This window comes from Octopus sinensis, linkage group LG13 (assembly GCF_006345805.1).
Source record: "Octopus sinensis linkage group LG13, ASM634580v1, whole genome shotgun sequence".
Taxonomy (NCBI): domain Eukaryota; kingdom Metazoa; phylum Mollusca; class Cephalopoda; order Octopoda; family Octopodidae; genus Octopus; species Octopus sinensis.
In genome coordinates, this window is record NC_043009.1 from 27,108,564 (window position 1) to 27,130,303 (window position 21,740).

At 35.3% G+C, this 21,740-nt stretch overlaps 1 protein-coding gene across 1 annotated transcript; it reads right to left on the reverse strand.

Annotated features, from left to right (window-relative positions):
• Positions 1-6,597: 6,597 nt before the first annotated feature.
• LOC118765863 (organic cation transporter protein-like) lies at positions 6,598-13,456 on the reverse strand. The gene is made up of 6 exons (XM_036508554.1): positions 13,234-13,456; positions 12,322-12,425; positions 11,817-11,971; positions 8,946-9,114; positions 7,778-8,050; positions 6,598-7,033 (listed from the first exon to the last, which is right to left on the reverse strand). The coding sequence occupies exons 1-6, from the start codon at positions 13,381-13,383 to the stop codon at positions 6,598-6,600; spliced, it is 1,287 nt and encodes a 428-aa protein (XP_036364447.1). The 5' UTR covers positions 13,384-13,456.
• Between the last annotated feature and the right edge of the window lie 8,284 nt (positions 13,457-21,740).

The following is a 21,740-nucleotide window of genomic DNA, read 5'->3' on the forward strand; positions in this document are numbered from 1 at the left end:
AGAGAGAGGGAAAGGGCGAAAGAGAGAGAGAGAGAATGTATGAAGAAAGAAATGTATTTGTGAAAATGCGTTTGTAGGGACAGTTCTCAAAGAAAACCGTAAATATTTGTTTTCATATCAAAATAAAACAAAGAAGCACAAGACTATCCAAGACAAAGTAATGATATTTGTTAATCCTGCCTCGCTCGGCTTTGCTCCACTACTTAACAAATTCGCGCATATATTAAAGTTTAGTGGGCCAGTAAATGTTTACCACTCTTCTTTTTACCATTTGACCTCATTGCTTTGTATTTATATGTCGCAATTTTAAGTTATTTGTATAAATTATATTTATAACATTTGACAGTGTAGACATGTAAAGGAGTAAAGTATTCCATATCTAGTTGTAGCAAGAAAGCGTATAACTTGTCATTTCATATATTCATTTAACAAATTATCAATGTTATAGTCTTCTAAAGGTTAAATAGAAATTCAGTGAAGCTAAAATTAAGCAAACAATTATATATATATATATATATCTGACCCAATATTCCTGATTAATTGATTGTTCAGGTAACTCCTCCATAGATTCCTCTCAGAATTAAACGTCAATACACTTTCTGGTTGGGTTCCTAAGTTTGATCAAATGTGGATGTGGATATTATGTACAACCTTCTCATTCTTGGTCGACCAATAAGTCTCCTGCTTGTTTTGTCGTCTTGAGGAATCAGTTTCGCAATTCTTTTCTGAGGCGTTCTAATCACATGTCCAAAGTATCGTAGTTCTCAATAAGAGAACATAGCGACTTAAAACGCAGAGAATTCCTGATTTCTGAGTTACATGTCTTGTCAAGTAACGTTACATCAATGATTCTTCGGCGAACCCCCATTTTGATGTGGGTCCCGCATCTCTATCTCTTTTGGGCTTCAGGTACTTGGTTGATATTTCTTGTTCCTGTATTGCAAACGCGTATCCTTCAAAGTGGGAGGTAGTAATCTGGATATTGGTCCATGATAAACTGCTTTGATGATCGATGTTACTATCAGCACGGAGCTTTCAACTAACATATCCATGCATAGTCTTCTGTTCATATAGGCTCATCCTTTCATGGGATGATACGTTGCGGTAGAGTTGTGCAACTTCTTTGGGCATGTGGTCTAGTTTATCAGATAAAGAATGTTGCTGAAGGGGCTGCCTTTTAAGTCTTATGATGTTATCAGCCTCATGTATGCAAACTTGGTCAAGAGATGCACTTGGTGGTTAAAATATGTTGCCGGAGGGATATGATGCGACATTCAAAGGCATTTTGGATCGATGTTAAGCCTCTGCCGCCTTGTTTACGTTTTTGGTAAACGCGGTCTACATCACTGTTTATGTAGAAATTATGTGTGCTTGTTAGTATTTTTCAGGTTTTCACATCAATGGCTCGTATCTCATCAAGCGTCCAATCAAGCAGCCCAAATGTTGGTATGAGTACGAGCACTACATTGTGGGTCACTGTTTTATTGAATCCTGAGAGCTTTGAGGTCCAAAGTTTCTTTATTCGGTTGTAATATTCTTTAGAGACACGTGTTTTGCTACAGGTGTCATTGTATGATATATTTTCATCCACCCCTAGATAGCTGTAACATTCCTCGTCAGATACAGAGGAAACAGTCAAAACATTGATGGAGATGTTACTTGTCTGGTTTATAATCTTCCCCCTTTCAAAAACCACATAACAACATTTATCCTGACCAAACTCCAACATCATTTAAGATTGTTGTAACTAGGTCAAGGCTCTTTTTAATCTCCTGCATATTCTTTGCATAAAGTTTTACGTCATTCACAAAGAAATAGTGTGTAATTTTGGTTTCCAAGTGAGCCAGTGAGATATCCTTCAAAGTTCCTTAATATGAATGACAAGGAGTTTACAGAAAGTATAAACAACATCACAAAGAGGCTGTCCCCTTGGACTATGCCTTTGCGATATTGTATCCTGTTGGTGATAACACAATCGTTACTCTTTGTGTTTAATTTCAAGATGATGGCCCACGATGAAGTCAGGTCAGCTATGGCTTTGACTATTCTCACTGGAACTTTAGTAAGTTGAAGGGCTTCTAGCACCCATGAGTGGGGAACATAGCCAAAGGCTTTCTTGTAATCTAACCACATTGAAACTTGGTTCTTCTTATGCTCCCGCACCTCTAACATCACAGTTTTGTTGATTAGCAATTGCTCGGCACATCCCCAGACTCCCTTTTCTCCAGCTGCATGTTCTGCTGTGATAATATTATTGGTTTCACAATGGTCTTGGAGGAAGGGGTTTAAACATGATATGTATATCTTATACATTAAGTTCTGGTATGCAATTGTCTAGTAGTTTGTTTGTCATGTGTGTGATTCTGTATTTGAGGATCAATTTTGTCTCTACCAGAGCTAACCAGTGTGGTATGCTACGGTTCCCAATGAAAGCTTAGTGATACAGATTGATAAGATATGATCGGTAGAATGTTAGCTTCTTGTACCAATATCCAACAATCAAGTCTCTCCAGGTGCTTTTCCATCCTGGAGTTTCTGGATCACAGTTGCAAGAGCTTCACCATCAATGTTGTATGTCTTGGATGTAACGCACAGCAATAACTCTTCCGAATTCTTTGAAGTCACAGAGCATCTTGGTTAAATTCCTTCACTTCCCTCTAGATTTTCCCCAGAAGGAGTCTATGTCTTCTCGTGAAGGAGCTTCCATGATATTTATTGCTCCTCCTCTCATGTCTCTGTATACTTATGCCTGGTTGCGGTTAATTTTTTTTGTTTATTTTTCTTCCCTCGGTTATTCTCTTCAGATATCGGAGTTTTTCACTGACAGCTTTTAGCTCCTGCTTTAGGGTAATCGGTTTGCAAGTGAGTGTCCCCTTTTTGCTGTCACCAAACATCATTTCTATCTCCTTCTTTACTTTCTGTTGGTGGGACGTATAATAATAATGATAATAATAATAATAATAATAATAATAATAATAATAATGATAATGATGATGATGATGATGATGATGATGATGATGATGATGATAATAATCATAATAATAATAATAATAATAGTAATAATAATAATAATAATAATAATAATAATAATAATAATAATAACAATAATATTCCTTTCTTTATTAGCCACACGAGCCGTCAAAAATCAGATTGGACGCTACAAAGCATGGCGGACAAAATAGGGTTACATAAAGTGTCATGTAAAATGTGAAGAACAATGAAAAGTATAACAAAGAAAATGCCTAAAAGCGGCAAGCAACGTTCACCACATTCTCTCACCTTTTAACAAAATTGCTGGAAGTCAGCACTTCTCTCTCAACCCCCACTTTCCTAAAAGTTGATGAGGGATAGGCCAAAGAGAAAAAGTATTTCTCTTCAGTTCTTTCAGTCTAGACCACCACACAACCTCTTTCGCTACAGCCACGAGGCAGATGGAAATTGTTTTCCCTTTCCGGCTTAAGGAAGGCAGAGGAGAAATCTACATAATAGAATCAGCCGACAGGCGGCCATGTTTTACACCTGACAGCAGGTATTGTATGTTTTACTGGTTGATTAAATAGCAAAAGATTCATCCTTACAAGTATATATACAATATATATACATACAGGAAAAAAGAATATAAAGAATAAAAAAATAAAGAATAAAAATATTATATATATATATGTTAAGAATGCAAAACCACGTGTGAAGAAGGAGAAGAAGAAGAAGAAGAAGCAGAAAAAGAAGAAGAAAAGAAGAAGAAGAAGAAGGAGGAGGAGGAGAACAAGAAGAAGAAGAAAAAGAAGAAGAAGAAGAAGAAGAAGAAGAAGAAGAAGAAGAAGAAAAAGAAGAAGAAGAAGAAGAATAAGAATAAGAATAAGAAGAAGAAGCAGCAGCAGCAGCAGCAACAACAACAGCAAAACAAGAAAGAGGGCGAAGAAATGGAAGGAGTAGAACAGAAAAAAGAAAAAGTAAATGAAATCAAGAGAAAATATAAATATCTGAAATGTAAAATAAAAAAAGTAAAAAATAAGATTAATAGTAATTGGGAACAGTGGGGAGAAGATTTGAGTTTATCAAAAATACCCAAATGGAAGATTCAGGAATGGTCACTATTCTTGTGTTCTTCTCAAAAGTTGACCTGGGTTACGAGGTCACCTCTTCAGTTCTCACAGGTAGGATGGTATATATACACATACGCACACACACACACACACACACACACACACACGCACGCACACACACATATATATATATATACATATGCACATATACAAATATACATATACATATATCACTATGCATATATAGTGATATATAAAAAAATATAGCGGCGTACGTACACTTTGGTCTCTTATATGTAAATATATATATATATATATATATATATATATATATAATAAAGGGTAAAATTAATTAATTAATTAGTAATTAATAATGCTACCAAGTTGTGTTCAGCATGTTAAAAGGACCATTTTCGGTAAACTTAAACATTACTTTTTATAATTATGAGTATAATTATAATTAGGGTTCAGCAAAAAGAATTTGCTTTGCCACATACCGAACTTTTAGAAATAGCAGCCAAATAACTTAGCTGAACCCTAATTGTAATTATAATTATACTCATAATTATAAAAATTAATGTTTATATATATATATATATATAATATATATGCATGTATTTGTGTATGTATGTGTATATATGGATATGTATATGTGTATGTGCATATATGCATATTTGTATATATGTATGTATGAGAGTGTGTATGTGTATGTATATGTGTGTGTGAATACGTGTATGTATGCATATGTGTGTGTATATGCACATATAGGTATATATATATATATGTGTGTATGTGTATATGCGTATGTATATATACACCATCCTACCTATGAGAACTGAAGAGGTGACCTCGTAACCCAGGTCAACTTTTGACAAGAACACAAGAATAGTGACCATTCCTGAATTTTCCATTTGGTTATTCTTGATAAACTCAAATCTTCTCCCCACTGTTCCCAATTACTATTAATCTTATTTTTTATTTTTATTTCTTATTTAATATATTTATATTTTCGCTTGATTTAATTACTTTCTTCATTACTTTTTTTCTTTTTTCTCTTCTTCTCCTTCCCCTTCTTCGCCTTCTTTCTTCCTTCATTTTGCTGCTGCTGTTGTTGTTGTTGTTGTTGTTGTTCTTCTTCTTCTTCTTCTTCTTCTTCACACATGCTACTACTGTACATGGCTGGGTTACGCTACATAAAGTCTTCAATTTGTTCAAATCTTCAAAGGTTTGAGGTAAGCCTTTATCTTTTGTTTCTGGCAGTAAGAGCAACGACATGCCGGATATAACAGAAAGGGCGCCATAGATACTTAGAGGAAGCCATTTGACATAGGATGAGAGCAGAAGTATAAAGGGTGCGCATATTCCACCGATCCGGGCACACACTGACGCAACACCTAAACCGTTTGTTCTGAAAGCAAAAATAATGTAGGTTAGTATGTACATATTTCCAGTGGGTTTCAATAATCTTTTATTTGCTTTAATAATTAGATTATACAAATAGAAATGCAGTTAAACATGAAGTTTTGATGAGTTTAAGCCTGTAGCATTGAGATATTATTGAAAATATATATTGTCTATCTTCTCTTTTGCAAAGAATTAAAGTTTTATTATTCAGTTACACTTAAGTACATAGGTATATACGTGATATAGTGAAATTAGGAATTAATGGTGAGAAGAACAAATCATAGCCATATAGTTTGTGTAACAAAACAAACAGCGACATGATATGTTGTCCAAATTACGCGATGATATGATTTAGTCTATTAATTTAATTCAAAATGTCGTGAAGTGATGTGTTTTGGTAAATTCATGGTGAGATAAGCAAAAAATATAAAGTAACTTTTTAAAATGGCGAATTCATGGTGAGATAAGCAAAAAATATAAAGTAACTTTTTAAAATGGCGAATTCATGGTGAGAGGATGAACCAATAACAGTTAATGCATCTGGTAGAGACACTGAACACAGTTGGATCATATGTAGCTAAGAGATCGCTATGAAACTTACCTAACAATTGTTGGAAATATTTCTGCCGATAAAAGATAAATTGCGGCAAACGCTGCAGAGATGCACAACTTTCCCAGAACAACCAGAATCAGAGGAAACCAGAATGAACCTATAATACAATAACAAACCTTAGATAATACAACATATCCCTCATAACATTAAATTCCATTCAACACCTATCATTCCTTTTTTGATACAGAGTCCCACTGTTTAGTTATATTTATTATTATAAATATACATCTTAAGGCACATAATTATAGTGTGTAAGGCAAATATGATTTTCTTTATAAACAAAAAATTTAAAAACATTGATGTCTTACGTATCATGAACTGCAATATTAACTTTTGGATTCTCTCTATTAAATCTAGAATTCTCTAGATTAAACGAAGTGCTGGATCATAAGTTATTAAAGTGAAAGTTATTTTGAGCCATTCATTATCCAGGATTTACCGCACAAATTATACAGAACTCAAAGTTTGGATAGTTTCAATAAATATTTACTAAATATTTCATGTCAATAAATATTTACTAAAAGTAGTTTATTAAAACTAACAGAGATATAATTGTTGAGCAAATGAATTCACCAAAGATAAAACAGACAAAATATCGAATCTAAATAATGTAACTTGAGAAAGTAATTCTATCATGGATTTATTGATTGTACAATAAACTGAGCGTACAATCTCATGGTATATTAAAATCCAGAAAGAATATGGTGAGTACGTTCTGTTATTGGGTACGGAACGTTCGTATCTGTGATATACTTTACCTTCGGTTACAAAATTTGATACAATGTAATTTAATCCACTTAATATCATAAGGAGACAAATAGTCTTGCGATGATCAAAACGTTTAAACAAATAATAAGAAAGTAAGAAGCTGGGGAATTCCACAATTTGCATCAAAAGGACGTTTATGTAGCGGTTTCCAGCCATATCAACGGAATTAAGGAGTACACCGTAGTATAACATACTGCAGACCATCCTGTGAATGAATAAGTTAACATCATATGACTAAATGTGTTGTTTTTATTAGTATTACAAATGAAAGGTTTATATTAAAAATATGATATAATGTATCAAACATTTCTGTCAAACACAAATATGTCATACAATACGCGTACTCTCTCTCTTTCTCTCTCCACACACACACACACACACATACACACACACAGAGACACACACACACACACAGTAAATTATAACTATAACAGATGTTCACCGAATCTTAATCTCAACAAAATACTACAATGGTTTATCGATATCAAAATGAACACCGAATAATAAGAATGATTTGTAGGGAACATGTTTGTACATTACTTAAATACATTATGCTCCTGTCGATAATCCACGAACCGTCAATTATTGCTGATTGTATGTCTTACAGGATTTTTAACACGTCAAATGTAGGTTGCATCTACCCGACTGGTGGTGAGGTGAGTAAGTATTCCTTCATTCATATTGCATTATGCCCGTCTCAATAACACTTATCCCTTAGTGATAGATCCCGTTTACCAGTACATAATTACTTTGAAACGCCTTAATCACTGAATGTCCAATACATTTAATATCTGCATTCTTAGAATAAGGTACAGTGTATATAATAACATTTATTTCTACAATGCTATTCTTCTAACAAAAGACTTTCGATCCGAGATAATCCTAAGTTCATCAATTATATTTATTGAAAAAAGAAAGTGATAAAAAAGATTTTGAAAGAAATATTTACCAGCAGAAGCAAATATTAAGTGTGATTAATGCAATCCACCGTGTTTTAAATAGATCAATAAAAGTATAATTCTTTACTTCGAGTAAATCTTTTCCTTCGGATATATTTTCTTGGAAACTATTCTTGAATAAAGTCTCCTCTTCGTTATTTGTAAAAATATCTAACATCTCCAGGTGTTCTTTTTTATTTTTCTTCATTATTTTTCGAAAAAGTGCTTTTACTTCTGTAAACCGTTTTCTGCCAATCAGCCATCGTGGAGATTCATGGAGAAACCTGAAGGTGTTCGATAAAAAGAGGCATGAAAAAAAATATTGGCAGTCAGGTATCGATGTAGGTGATTTTGTAAACAGGAATAATTTGAACACACACACGTACACACACACACACACACACACACACACACACACACATATATATATATATATATAGTTACGTGCAGGAAAAACATGATCTCATGGTTTTATTAACTGAGACTATGTGAATTACACACTGAGGGCGATATTTCACAACGAAACATATTTTTCCTTAAAAGAAGAAACCTATTAAATTTGCTTGCAAATGTCACGCTTATTAATAAAAACTAGTTCAGTTTTCTATGTCATGTTTGTCTTTTACGAGCTTCTTTGTAAGGACAGGACATCAATTCGGGTGTGTACTATGACCAACGGGACAAATTTAACGCAGCGATCGATCAGAAATGCCCAGCATCTGCTAATCATCTTTCTTTACGATAATGCCAGATTGTCGATTTCTCTGCAAATGCGGCAGAAGTTACTGTGACTTAACTGGATAGTTTCACCGCACCCCTGTATCTACCCGACCTTGCACTTTCAGATTTCTACCTTTTTTTTGATCTCTTCAAAATTCATTGAATGAACAGAACTTCAAGTCTGAAGTATCCACTATTGTTGATAAAATACATTTATTGTAAACATAGACATGCATATCGAACAAATAAAAGGAGGAACATGAAATAAGAAAATATATTAAAATATAGGAAATAGTTTATGTAGAAATGAAACGAAAACGGATCCCAGTTTTATTCTTAATATTTGGTTTTTATTCTAGCAGGCAGATGTAAGTTGATGGAAAATAGCGAAAACATCTTTGCATAAAATTAGAACTATGGACAATAAAAATTTTCTAAACAAAAATATACTTTACTCACATCCAAATGAAAAAATTGGTTATAGGCAGGAGGCAAATTATCAATTCTAAATAATGCCAGTCGGATATAACATAGGCAAACACTGTTACAAATATTATTCCTGACGAATATAGAGACGCGTACCAAAAACTAATAAGGGTACGTAGTTTTGAAGGCGCAGATTCCACAGCTGAAAAGTTAAGGAAATACATAAATATAGTTTGAATAATGTTTTAACAGTAAATTTAAAATATGTATTAATATATATGATAAAACAATGACTGCATGGAGACGTTCAAATGTTCACGTACTGTAACAGTACATTAACATGAAAACTGAATGTAGTGTAATGAGAGTAAGTTATTCTGATAAAACCTGTAGCTTTCTAAATGAGCAAATATGGGAATAAGGCAAGTCAGTTCAGTACTATATTAATTAAACTGTGGTTTCATTTAGGACAAAATATAGCTGGGGATTTCCAGAATACCGACGTCCTGAAGAGGGAGGATTAGGTATGTGCACAATATGGCAGTGAAAGAAGAGAAATTGGTGAGTTGGTACTGTTTGACTGTAAGGGGTACGACACAGACCATTTGTGATAAGACGAATCCATTGAAGGGGCAGTAAATAATGCAGGAAATGAAAACAGTTATCTTTGTCTAGACTTATTGACATAGACTTCAGGTCAGACATTTGGATGGCCGTTTTTGGATGCAGTTTAGGATGTTTGTATGTCTTGTAGTAGCATCATCCCAGACATACACTATTATGAGTTCGTGGAAGGATCGTTGTTGTTGGAACTTAAAATATTCCAAGCGCTGAAGAGTAAGGTCAGTCTTTGTGCTGCTCCTCAGTTGAGAGTGTTCGTTCTTCCACAGTAATCCTCAGTGATGTGTAATACATATAGATTTCTACGTCTGCCTATATGTGTGATACATATAGAATTTAAGGAGATTCAGAAATATCATTATTTTAAGTGGATGAATTGACTGATGCAAACAGATGGAGCTTACTGCACCATTGGACTGCGATGACCACTGTATTACAGAAGACTATAGGATTTGTAAAGTGTGCGCAATATGGGTACCTTGGCAGCTGAAACTCAATTTGGAAGTAAAGAAAGGTGGAAGTCAGCTCTGATCTGCTTTAAGCGCTTGAAACCAACGAAGACAATTCGTATGTGGGGACAAGGAAAGAATCGTGAGCGTATCTTTATAATCTGGAAACGAATGTGCTATAACGTAAGGCGAACAATGATATTGTGCTCAGCTAATAACTTTATAAACGAACGAAGAAAACATTCTAAAGTGAATTGCAAAATGGCAAACTGTAAATTGGGTTTTCCACGATGCAAAATGAACCGTGTGTACCATAGTAAGCGTGCAAAGGTGAAAAAGAATAAATCCACAACAATGAGTTGATGTATATCTAATGCCACTTGATAAAGTCCTTAAAGTGTCCCCTCAGACGAATTGACGTAAGCTTAAATAATAAACGATGTGGGAGTGAAAAACATCACATGAGAAAATCGTGTGCGCTGATTGGATGACACTTGATAAACAATGTTATGTGTCGAGACGACTGGAGTTGCTCAGAAAGCTCAGTCCACGAAATGGTGTCACATCTGTTCTCCAAGCCACAAGAGGTTTAAGAGTCAACAGCCTGCACAGAAGGTTAAGGTGTCTATATTTTAGGATGATATAAGGCGGCGAGCTGGTAGAAACGTTAGCACGCCGGGCGAAATTCGTAGCCGTATTTCGTCTGTCGTTACGTTCCGAGTTCAAATCCCGCCGAGGTCGACTTTGCCTTTCATCCTTTCGGGGTCGATAAATTAAGTACCAGTTACGCACTGGGGTCGATGTAGTCGACTTAATCCCTTTGTCTGTCCTTGTTTGTCCCCTCTGTGTTTAGCCCCTTGTGGGTAGTAAAGAAATATATATTTTAGGATGATATTGACGTGGTTGAACCCAAATTTCGAATCCCACTTAAAAAGATGCAGATGTATACAACTGTAGTCGCTTCTTCACAGCCACTTTCACCAAGTCTTTGTCATTGTAAGAACTCAGTCCGCTCCACCTTCAGTATCCGCCAAGATTGACAATAAATAGGGATATACTTGTACATGCATAGTCATATACATACATACATACATACATACATACATACATACATACATACATACACACACACACACACACACGCACACACATATATATATGTATGTATGTATGTATGTATGTATGTATGTATGTATGTATGTATGTATGTATGTATGTATCTATCTATCTATCAATCAATCAATCTATCTATCTATCTATCTATCTATCTATCTATCTATCTATCTATCTATCTATCTATCTATCTATCTATCTATCTATCTATCTATCTATCTATCTATCTAAATAAATAAATAAACACGCTCTCAACTTGGATGGTACTGCTTCTTTTAGCAGAAACAGTTGTAAGCAAAAGATGTTGATTACATTATTCCTGTCTCATTAATATATTAATACATGGATATACAGACACAAACACATGCGTGCGCGCACACACATACACACACACACACACACGCGCGCAAACACACATGTGTAGATACAAAGTTCAAACTATACAAGTTGTAAAGAAAAAACTAATACAAGTTGAGGATTAGTCCTCTACCTGGACTTTCAATATTTTAGGTTTAGGACCACTTCTTCAGGAAATTTTCGGTGTAAAGTTATTGATAGCTGATATCTATTATATGGTTTGTGTGTATAATACTAACCATTGACCCATTTTGTTAATATTTTATAACTTGTATTGTTTGGTTACATAAAAATTACTTAGCTCACACATATCAGACAATGCTTCATGTAAAGTATAGAACTCATATATATATATAAACCTTACTCAATGCAAAAGCGACAAGTATAAAGGCGACGTGTCCAGCAGCTTGAATCCAAAGGAGAATGAGAAAAATAATCAAAGATGGTACGAAGATTTTGATAACTCCACTGACGACTAGGCATATGTTTGCCAATAATAAAATGGGTCTCCGACCAAATCTGTATATATAAAAATCCAGAAATATAATAATTGTTATTTGTTTAGGAAATTCGTGTCACATTCCATTTAGCGAGACAATAGTCATATTACATGAAAGAGGAAGCAGAAAGTTTCATTAAACATTAAAATTTCGTTGCCTGAAATGTTGAGCTTTCATATTAAAAACAGAAAAATTCAACTACATATGTCATGTACAAAAATGGTAAAATCTCTTCCTCCGATGATGAATTTTACTATAATGTGGAAATTATTGAAACCTGCAAAAGGTAAGGATTCTGGTGGAAAGTACAAAACTTTAAACACAACGCGCTGGATTTATGTTAAGATAAAGAAAAGGTAAATTTCTCACCTGTCTGATAAGGCCCCAAATACAATTGAACCAACAAGATAACCAGCAAAATAAACTGACTGCAAAGTGGATTTTAACCATTTTCTCTCACATACCAAATCAAACTGTAAGTAGATTAGTAACAATAGAACCGATTAAAACTCAAGAATTTTACGTAACTTTAAAAGAATATTGAAGCGTACAGTTTTAGCTTTCTCTTCTTAATTAAAAACTGAGAACGGAAATTACTCTTTATTTTGATGTGTATTTTCAGTTCTTTCAAGGATTCTGCTCCAGAAACCAATTTGTCATTATAAATGGCAATATCATTTGTCATATCACTTAACCATAATGAATCTTTAAAACTTAATTGGAAAGAATTTCATGATGTTTTATAGATATTAAAATTTATTAAATTTTTCATAGAACACACGTCGAAGAATATAAAGGTATATGTGTGGAATATAGATATACACGATGAAAACTGTTGATATCCTCTCGTAACGAAACAGATTTTAAGCAGTTGTCCCTCTCAAAAAGTCAACGCTTAGAAAATCATCTGGCGAGTTCTTGATACAGAAAACATCCCAGAAAAATTCTTCCATGTCAGCATACTACAAAAACCATTTCTAAATTCTCTCGTACTTGAAAACAGATAATTATTCACACTTACATCAAATCTATGCTTGCTATCATTATCGCATGAATATTTCAAAATTCCCTCTATCCATCTTTATCTGTGTTTCTGCCGCTCTGTCTATCTCTTTGTCTGTTTCTGTCTGTCTGTCTCTGTCTGTCTGTCTGTCTGTCTGTCTGTCTGTCTGTCTCTGTCTGTCTCTCTCTCTCTCTCTCACTCAGTCTTTTTCTTTTTCTGCAGATAAGTACACTCACATGTACTCTATTTGACAGTAATTAGTTGACTTGTTCACTAACCTCGCTTACAACCGAAGAAAACTTTTCCGTCAGAAATTTCCGTCCATAAGAACACTCTAGTTTTGATGAATTACTTGGTGGTGTTGTATATGTCTCAATAAAACTATTGTTATATACAGAGCAATGATCGTCGCCGTTTGGTTGAAGCATTTGTAAATATTCATTCTCTGTAAGGTTTACGGGAATTAACGAAGCATTAAAGTTCGGAGGATAGCATAAAAAAGGAACGTTTGTGCTGAGAAATGTCAAGTTCAGGCTCTGCATTGCTGCCAACATACATATTATAAAAATGTTGGCGTAGAACCAGCGCTGATAAGGTCCAAAAGAACCACATTTTTCTAAGATTTCTGAAACATTTTCATCTGATATATCTGAAATGAGGAAATAAATTGTATTAGGCATGAATTTGAATAATGTAATAGTAAATATGTTTTAAACTGAATACTAATAATAAAGATGAAAATGGAAATGATCCATATTAGATATTTCTTGATCAATAAAATTACGTTATTGATAAAAATATTGGAATAAACCCGGTTATTTTGGGAGAAAGGAGTAAGTCGATTACATCGACCCCGAAAAGGATAGAGGTTAAAGTCGGCCTCGGCGGAATTTGAACTCAGGACATAAAGACGGGCGAAATGTCGCTAAGCACCTTGCCAAGTGCGGTAACGATTCTGCCACTTCGCTGCATTTTGCCGCCTTTTTATTTGTTAAGTTAGATGAGACTTACGAAGGAGGGAGCTGAAAAACTACTCTATCAACTTTAGTCCATTATTCTAATTATGGTATTACACCGTGTATGTGGAACATTCCTTGCAAACAATGTTGTACTATATTCTCCAAACCTATATAAATCTCATGTAGGAATACAATTTACGATGGGAAGTAGCAAGAGATAATATATATTTAAATCCCAACTAGAGGAATTGTTATATTAAGAAGAAAATTCTACATAGTAAGTCTGTGCTCCAGCATGGCCGCAGTCAAATGACTGAAACAAATAAAAGGGTAAAAGAACAAAAGGAAGTTTCTCTAACTTGGTAATTCATTGCAACGTATCTATGTTACCATTGATTTATTCATAGAATGAATAACCATTTTGACACATGGATCTTTGCTGATTTGTTTTGTACTAAGAATGAAGATTCAGTGAATAAAATCTACACGTTCAATCATCTGTTTGCAGATTATCTTTATTTCTATAGCCGTAATTGTTGGCGTTATCTTTATTGCCAAATGTGCAAGCATCAGGTATAACACACCATGGTAAATATAGCAAAGATTTACTGATTGATTGCTTTCAATTCCAGCCTGGTATTTCTTATTTATCAATATCAATGTAGAGAAGGATGTTAAGAATTATACGTAATAATTATTGCGTATATCTAGAAAGAGATAAAATCCATACTTGTCTTTAGAAATTTAATTTTTGAATAAGGTGTCAACATATGATAGGATATTAAATTTTTCATTATAATTTATTCTCTCTCTAAATAAGGGAAACAATCCTAAAAATTGCACATATAGATTGATGAGAACTAAACAAATAAAACGTACTTCAGATAAATATCAAGAATTTCCGAAGAAATAAATAAACCATGGAAATAATTTATAGGTAAAAATATTTTATGAAGTCCACGTTTGAATAATTACTAACCGGTAGTCATTTGTTTTTCTGATTTCAGTTGAAATTCTTCATTTTCAGCCATGGTAAAAACACAATTGTTTTAGAAATTCTCTTTAAATTTGCAATGTTTTATCTAGAACAAAATTTGAACAAGCAAAACATCAATTAAATAAGTAAAATTACTTAAATTTTCTCAGTCTATAAATGTTAGTGTAGAAATTTTCCTTCACTTTCGGAGGTAACACTCCTGTAAGTTTTGTAAAAATTGCAAATTTACTACAAATATGTAAGCAAGACAATTCTTTTCGAAGTCCTAACAGTTCTACTCATCCAGCAATCTTTATTGGTTCAATGAGTCATATCTCAAAATTTGTGCTTATACGCATAAATAGAACGTTTTATTTTACATGCACAAGATCAATGAACCGCCATAAATAATTACGTAAATAAAATAATGAAAAGCAGATGTTAACAACGACTGTAGACTATGTAAGGAGTACAAAGAAATATATGATCTCAACACTCTGGTTGTTGAGTCCTTCTAGAGCTTGATTATATTTATGGTACTGAGGGAGTTAGTAGCCATATTAAGGGAGCAATGTGCCCTAACGTGAAGGCGAAAACCGGGCAAGAAGTAGTAGTAATGTGTATGAAAGTGTGACACGTTCTAGCATGGCCATTTTGGAGTCGCTACATTTTCTACCTCTCCTCCTGTTTCTCTCTGTCTTTCATCCTCTGTGTGAGCATATTTACCTTTATGTTTATGAGGAGAGAGAAAGTCTTTATGTCAATAATGTTCAGTTATTAAATTGCAATATCTCTCTCCCACCCACACACTTTCTGTCTGGCAGCACCAAAATGTACTGTCGCTAAAACAGGTTAAATCTCCAATGAGCCGTGCCAAATTGTCAACGTCCAAACAGCTGCGCTCATTCGTTTCATACTGCGTACCAAATCTGTTACAAGAAACGAGCTGACCACAGTTAACTGGAATATCGCTTTCCCGACTGACAAGAAGATCCAGTCAAAGCTTCCAGAAGCAATTGTGAAGGACTGGCATGAATATACATAACTTCTCGATTCCTTTTAAACAACTCAACACCCAAAATTGAATCAAACAAAACGGGAAGCATCAAAGCGGAAACAGTTTTAAAAAATTGCGCAACAAGATACGATGAATATAAGAGCAAAATCTATACAAAGGCAGTCGACATTACACGCTGTTTATCCATAAACTACATTGAAAACAAAAAAAATTAATTCAATAATTACTTTGCAATAACCTTTGTACACACCATAATCTTACATGATTTTTATAATAGAATGATATCACTTTGAATGCACCGGTTCTGGTTCGATTAATGAAGTTAAGCAACACCCATTCTAGTGAGTACTTAGACGGGTGACCGATTGGGAAATCTAGGTGCTGTAAGCACCTCACACTTTCTATAGGTTCAGGCGTGACTGTGTGGTAAGGAGCTCGTGACTGTGTGGTTAGGAGTCTCACTGCGTGGCAGCTTGAGTAAGTGACTTTTACTATAGCCTCGGGCCGACCAAAGCCTTGTGAGTGGATTTCGTAAACGAACAATGAAAGAAGACCGTGGTATGTATATATATATATATATATATATATATAATACACATAGAGGGTGAAATATAATTAATTTAATAAAATTAATAAATTTCATCTAGTAGTTTTTTCGGTATGGAAATGACCATATTTGGTAAGGATTATATTAATTATAATAAAGGGTTAATTGCAACAAGTTGCTCAAAACCACATACCGAAAATATTAGAAAATATTTCTAATATTTTCGGTATGCTGTTTTGAGCAACTTGTTGCAATTATATATATATATGTATGTATGTATGTATGTGTGTGTGTGTGTACGTGTACATATATATATATATACGGCAAATAAGAAAACGGAGAGGATATAAAATCGACAGACATCAGCCAATAAGCATTCAAGTATGTCTATTTATTCTGTTTTCTTATTTGCCGTATAAATCATGCGTAACTCACTTTTTTACTCCCGCCCATATATAATACACACATACACACACACACACACACATATATATATATATATTCCTGAAGGAATGTAGATATCAACTTGCAGTCCCTCTGACCAACCTCTGGAGAAACTCGTTAGACGCAGGTTATATACCGAAAAAGTTTCTATCCCAGTCGGTCATCCCGGTTTTCAAACAGGGAAGCAGATCCCTCGCAGTCAACTATCGCCCAATCTCACTCACCTCCCACATCATTAAAGTGTTTGAAAGAGTGTTAAGATCAAGGATAGCTGACTTCCTGGAGACCCACAAACTCCTAAATTCAAATCAGCATGGCTTACGCTGTGGCAGGGACTGTCTAACACAGCTCTTACACCACATTGAAGATGTACTCAAAGCCTTGGGAACAGGTTCGAACTCTGACGTCATATACCTTGACTTCAGTAAAGCGTTCGACAGGGTAGACCATAACATCCTACTCTCAAAATTGGCAAATGTTGGAATCCGTGGAACAGTTCTACACTGGATTCAGTATTTCCTAGCGAATAGAACACAACATGTTGTAGTTGATGGAGTCCACTCAAACCCAGCAAAAGTCACCAGCGGTGTTCCCCAGGGAACTGTTTTGGGTCCGCTACTCTTCATAATTTATGTAAACGACCTTTCCAGTGTCGTACATCACTGCAAAGTGAAAATATTCGCTGATGACACTAAGCTCCAGCAAATCGTCAATGAAGAAGCAGACCGAACTCAACTCCAGTCTGACCTATATGCTGTGAGTCAATGGGCAGACAGAAACAAAATGCAACTGAATGAGGGAAAATTTGAGCTGATGCATTTTGGAAGAAATTCCTCTCTAAAACAACCATACTCTCTTCCTTCAGGGGAACCGCTCACAGCCTCTAACAATATCAGAGACCTGGGTGTAATTGTTGATGACGATCTCAGTTGGAGTGCACACATCAACAAGAAGGTCGATACAGCTCGTAGGATGAGTTCCTGGATCTTAAGAACTTTCCGGTCCAGAGAACAAGGTATCATCATACCACTTTTTTCATCCTTTGTACGGCCACACCTTGAATACTGCTGCCCACTGTGGTCTCCTCACACAAGACAAAACATCTCCAGAATTGAGTCACCCCAGAGGGCTCTCACTAAACAAATTGAAGGCATGGCTGCTCTCGACTATTGGGATCGCCTTAAAGCCTTGAAACTTTACTCCCTCCAGCGTCGCCGTGAGCGGTACATCATTTGTACGATGTGGAAAATATACCGCCAACTTTGCCCAAACGACTTAAACATTAGCTTCAAAGTTCATCCGAGACTTGGACCACGGGCTATACGTCCCCTGCCAAATTCAAGATCACAACATACATGTACACTGCAACATAATTTCTTTTCCTGAACAGGCCCTGCCCTATTTAACATTGTCCCGAGGGAGATCAAAGAGGAAAAGGATTCCATCAACTTCAAACAGAGTCTGGATAGATTCCTTCAAAGAATACCAGATAAGCCACCCATAATTGGATACAACTCACCCAACAAGAACTCACTACTTGAACAAAACTGGATACAACTCACCCAACAAGAACTCACTACTTGAACAAAACTTGACTTAAACAGGATTCGAATAATCCTATCAGGTGGTGCTATTAAGTTAGACATGGCCTGGACCAATCTCTGGTCGAAACATATCTAAGTTTTCTAAGTTTTATATATATATATATATATATATATATATATATATATATATCTGTATGTATATGTATGTATATATAGTGACAATTTACAAAAAAAACAACAAAAAAAAAACAAATGATGAAGACCGGTGTGTAAACAACAAACGGATGTATTAGTTTAACGCTCTGGAAGTGACAAAGTCTTTTACGTTTCGAGCCTACGCGCTTCGACAGAAACGAACACAGAAATAAACAGGGACAGAAAATAAAAAACGTTTAGTGGCTAACGCTCTGTCATGGTGAATGATGGACAGAGGGGTCACACAGGAGATCTAGGAAGAAGGGGAGATAATAAGGAAGTATATATATATTAATACTTTTGTGTGTTTGTATGTCTTTCTGTCTGTGTTCCACACCATCGCTTGACAACCGATGTTGGTATGTTTACGTCCCCATAACTTAGTGGTTCGGTAAAAGACACCATAGAATAAGTACTAAGCTTACAAAATATAAGTCTTGGGGTCGATTTATTCGACATAAAAGCCCTTGAACGCGGTGCTCCAGCATGACCGCAGTCAAGACTGAAACAAGTAAAAGAATAAAAATGAATAATTAATATTCAATTATATAACACTACCAAACCACATAACTCAGTAGGCTCTACTGAGACAGTCATGGTCTTGGTCAATGATGGACGAACCCTGTCTACATATTTGCCACCTATAAAACCACGCAACACATAATTTATTAAAAAAAGAAACATTCTGGGCACACGGTGATATACTTGGCGGTACAGCAAAAACTTCTGTTCTACTGCAGGTACAATGCCCGAAATTTTTGGGGAGGGGCCAGTCGATTAGATTGACCCCTGTACGCAATTGGTACTTAATTTATCGACCCTGAAAGGATGAAAGCTAAGGTCTACATCGGCCAAATTTGAACTCAGAACACAAAGACTGACGAAATACCTGTTTCTTTACTACACACAGAGAGGACAAACAAGGACAGACAAACGGATTAAGTCGATTATATCGACCTCAGTGCGTAACTTGTACTTATTTAATCGACCCCGAAAGGATGAAAGGCAAAGTCGACCTCGGCGGAATTTGAACTGAGAACGTAACGCCAGATGAAATACGGCTACGCATTTCGCCCGGCGTGCTAACGTCTCTGCCAGCACGCCGCTTCAAAACTAGCAGAAAATTATTGAAAACATCATATCTGAAAAATATCCAAAGGAGTGAATATTTAGTGCAGATGTAACATCAAAATATATCTTTGTTACTTGTTTCAGTCATTGGATTGCAGCCATGCTGGGGCACCACTTTGGAAGGCACAATTGAACAAATTTACGCCAATACATATTTTTTTAAAGTCTGGTATTTATTATATCCGCCACTTTTGCCAAAAGAAGGTTAAAGAGAAGTAAACAAACCAATATCGGTTGGCAAACGCAAGAACACACACACAGGCTATACACAGTTTCCGTTTACCAAATTTGCTCACAAGTCATTGGTTTGATCGGGGCTACAGTAAAAACAAAAACACTTGCGCAAGATGCCACACTGCGTGATTCAATCCCATTTGGGTGCATAGCGAGCGTCTTGGCGACACACCCATGTCGACAAAAATTTTCCACATTTTGTAAATCAGTAGAGTTTCAATAAATTACTGATGTGCTTAATATTCGTTTTGAAATTTGGCACTAGGCTAATAATTTTAGGGGAGGGTTAAGTCGATTGCATCGAACCCCAGTATTCAACCGGTACTTATTTTATCGATCCAGAAGGGATGAAAGGCACAGTTAACCTCAGCGGAATTTGAACTCAGTACGTAAACACGGACAAAATACTCCCTTAACTAGTGTTCATAATATTGTTAAAGCAACATACCTTAGTGATCATAACATTGACAACATGAACCATAATTTCATATAAGCTGTAAACCTACCTGTATTTACGGCAATCTTTTCTCAAACCACAAATTATTTTTTTGTGTGCTTATATACGTGAACGCGTTTGTGTGCGTTTGTATGTGCATGTAAGTGAGAGAAGAAGAAGGAGAAAGAGAGAGGGAAAGGGCGAAAGAGAGAGAGAGAATGTATGAAGAAAGAAATGTATTTGTGAAAATGCGTTTGTAGGGACAGTTCTCAAAGAAAACCGTAAATATTTGTTTTCATATCAAAATAAAACAAAGAAGCACAAGACTATCCAAGACAAAGTAATGATATTTGTTAATCCTGCCCCGCTCGGCTTTGCTCCACTACTTAACAAATTCGCGCATATATTAAAGTTTAGTGGGCCAGTAAATGTTTACCACTCTTCTTTTTACCATTTGACCTCATTGTTTCGTATTAAATGTCAAATTTGACAGTGTAGAAATGTAAAGGAGTAAAGTATTCCATATCTAGTTGTAGCAAGAAAGCGTATAACTTGTCATTTGATATATTCATTTAACAAACTTATCAATGTTATAGTCTTCTTAAGGTTAAATAGAAATTCAGTGAAGCTGAAATTAAGCAAACAGTTATATATATATATATCTGACAGACATATTCTCGACCCAATATTCCTGATTAATTGATTGATCAGGTAACTCCTCCATAGATTCCTCTCAGAATTAAACGTCAATACACTTTCTGGTTGGGTTCCTAAGTTTGATCAAATGTGGATGTGGATATTATGTACAACCTTCTCATTCTTGGTCGACCAATAAGTCTCCTGCTTGTTTTGTCGTCTTGAGGAATCAGTTTCGCAATTCTTTTCTGAGGCGTGCTAATCACATGTCCAGAGTATCGTAGTTCTCAATAAGAGAACATAGCGACTTAAAACGCAGAGAATTCCTGATTTCTGAGTTACATGTCTTGTCAAGTAACGTTACATCAATGATTCTTCGGCGAACCCCCATTTTGATGTGGGTCCCGCATATCTATCTCTTTTGTGCTTCAGGTACTGGGTTGATATTTCCTGTTCCTGTATTGCAAACGCGTACCCTTCAAAGTGGGAGTTAGTAATTTGGCTATTGGTCCATGATAAACTGCTTTGATGATCGATGTTACTATCAGCACGGAGCTTTCAACTAACATATCCATGCATAGTCTTCTGTTCATATAGGCTCATCCTTTCATGGGATGATACGTTGCGGTAGAGTTGTGCAACTTCTTTGGGCATGTGGTCTAGTT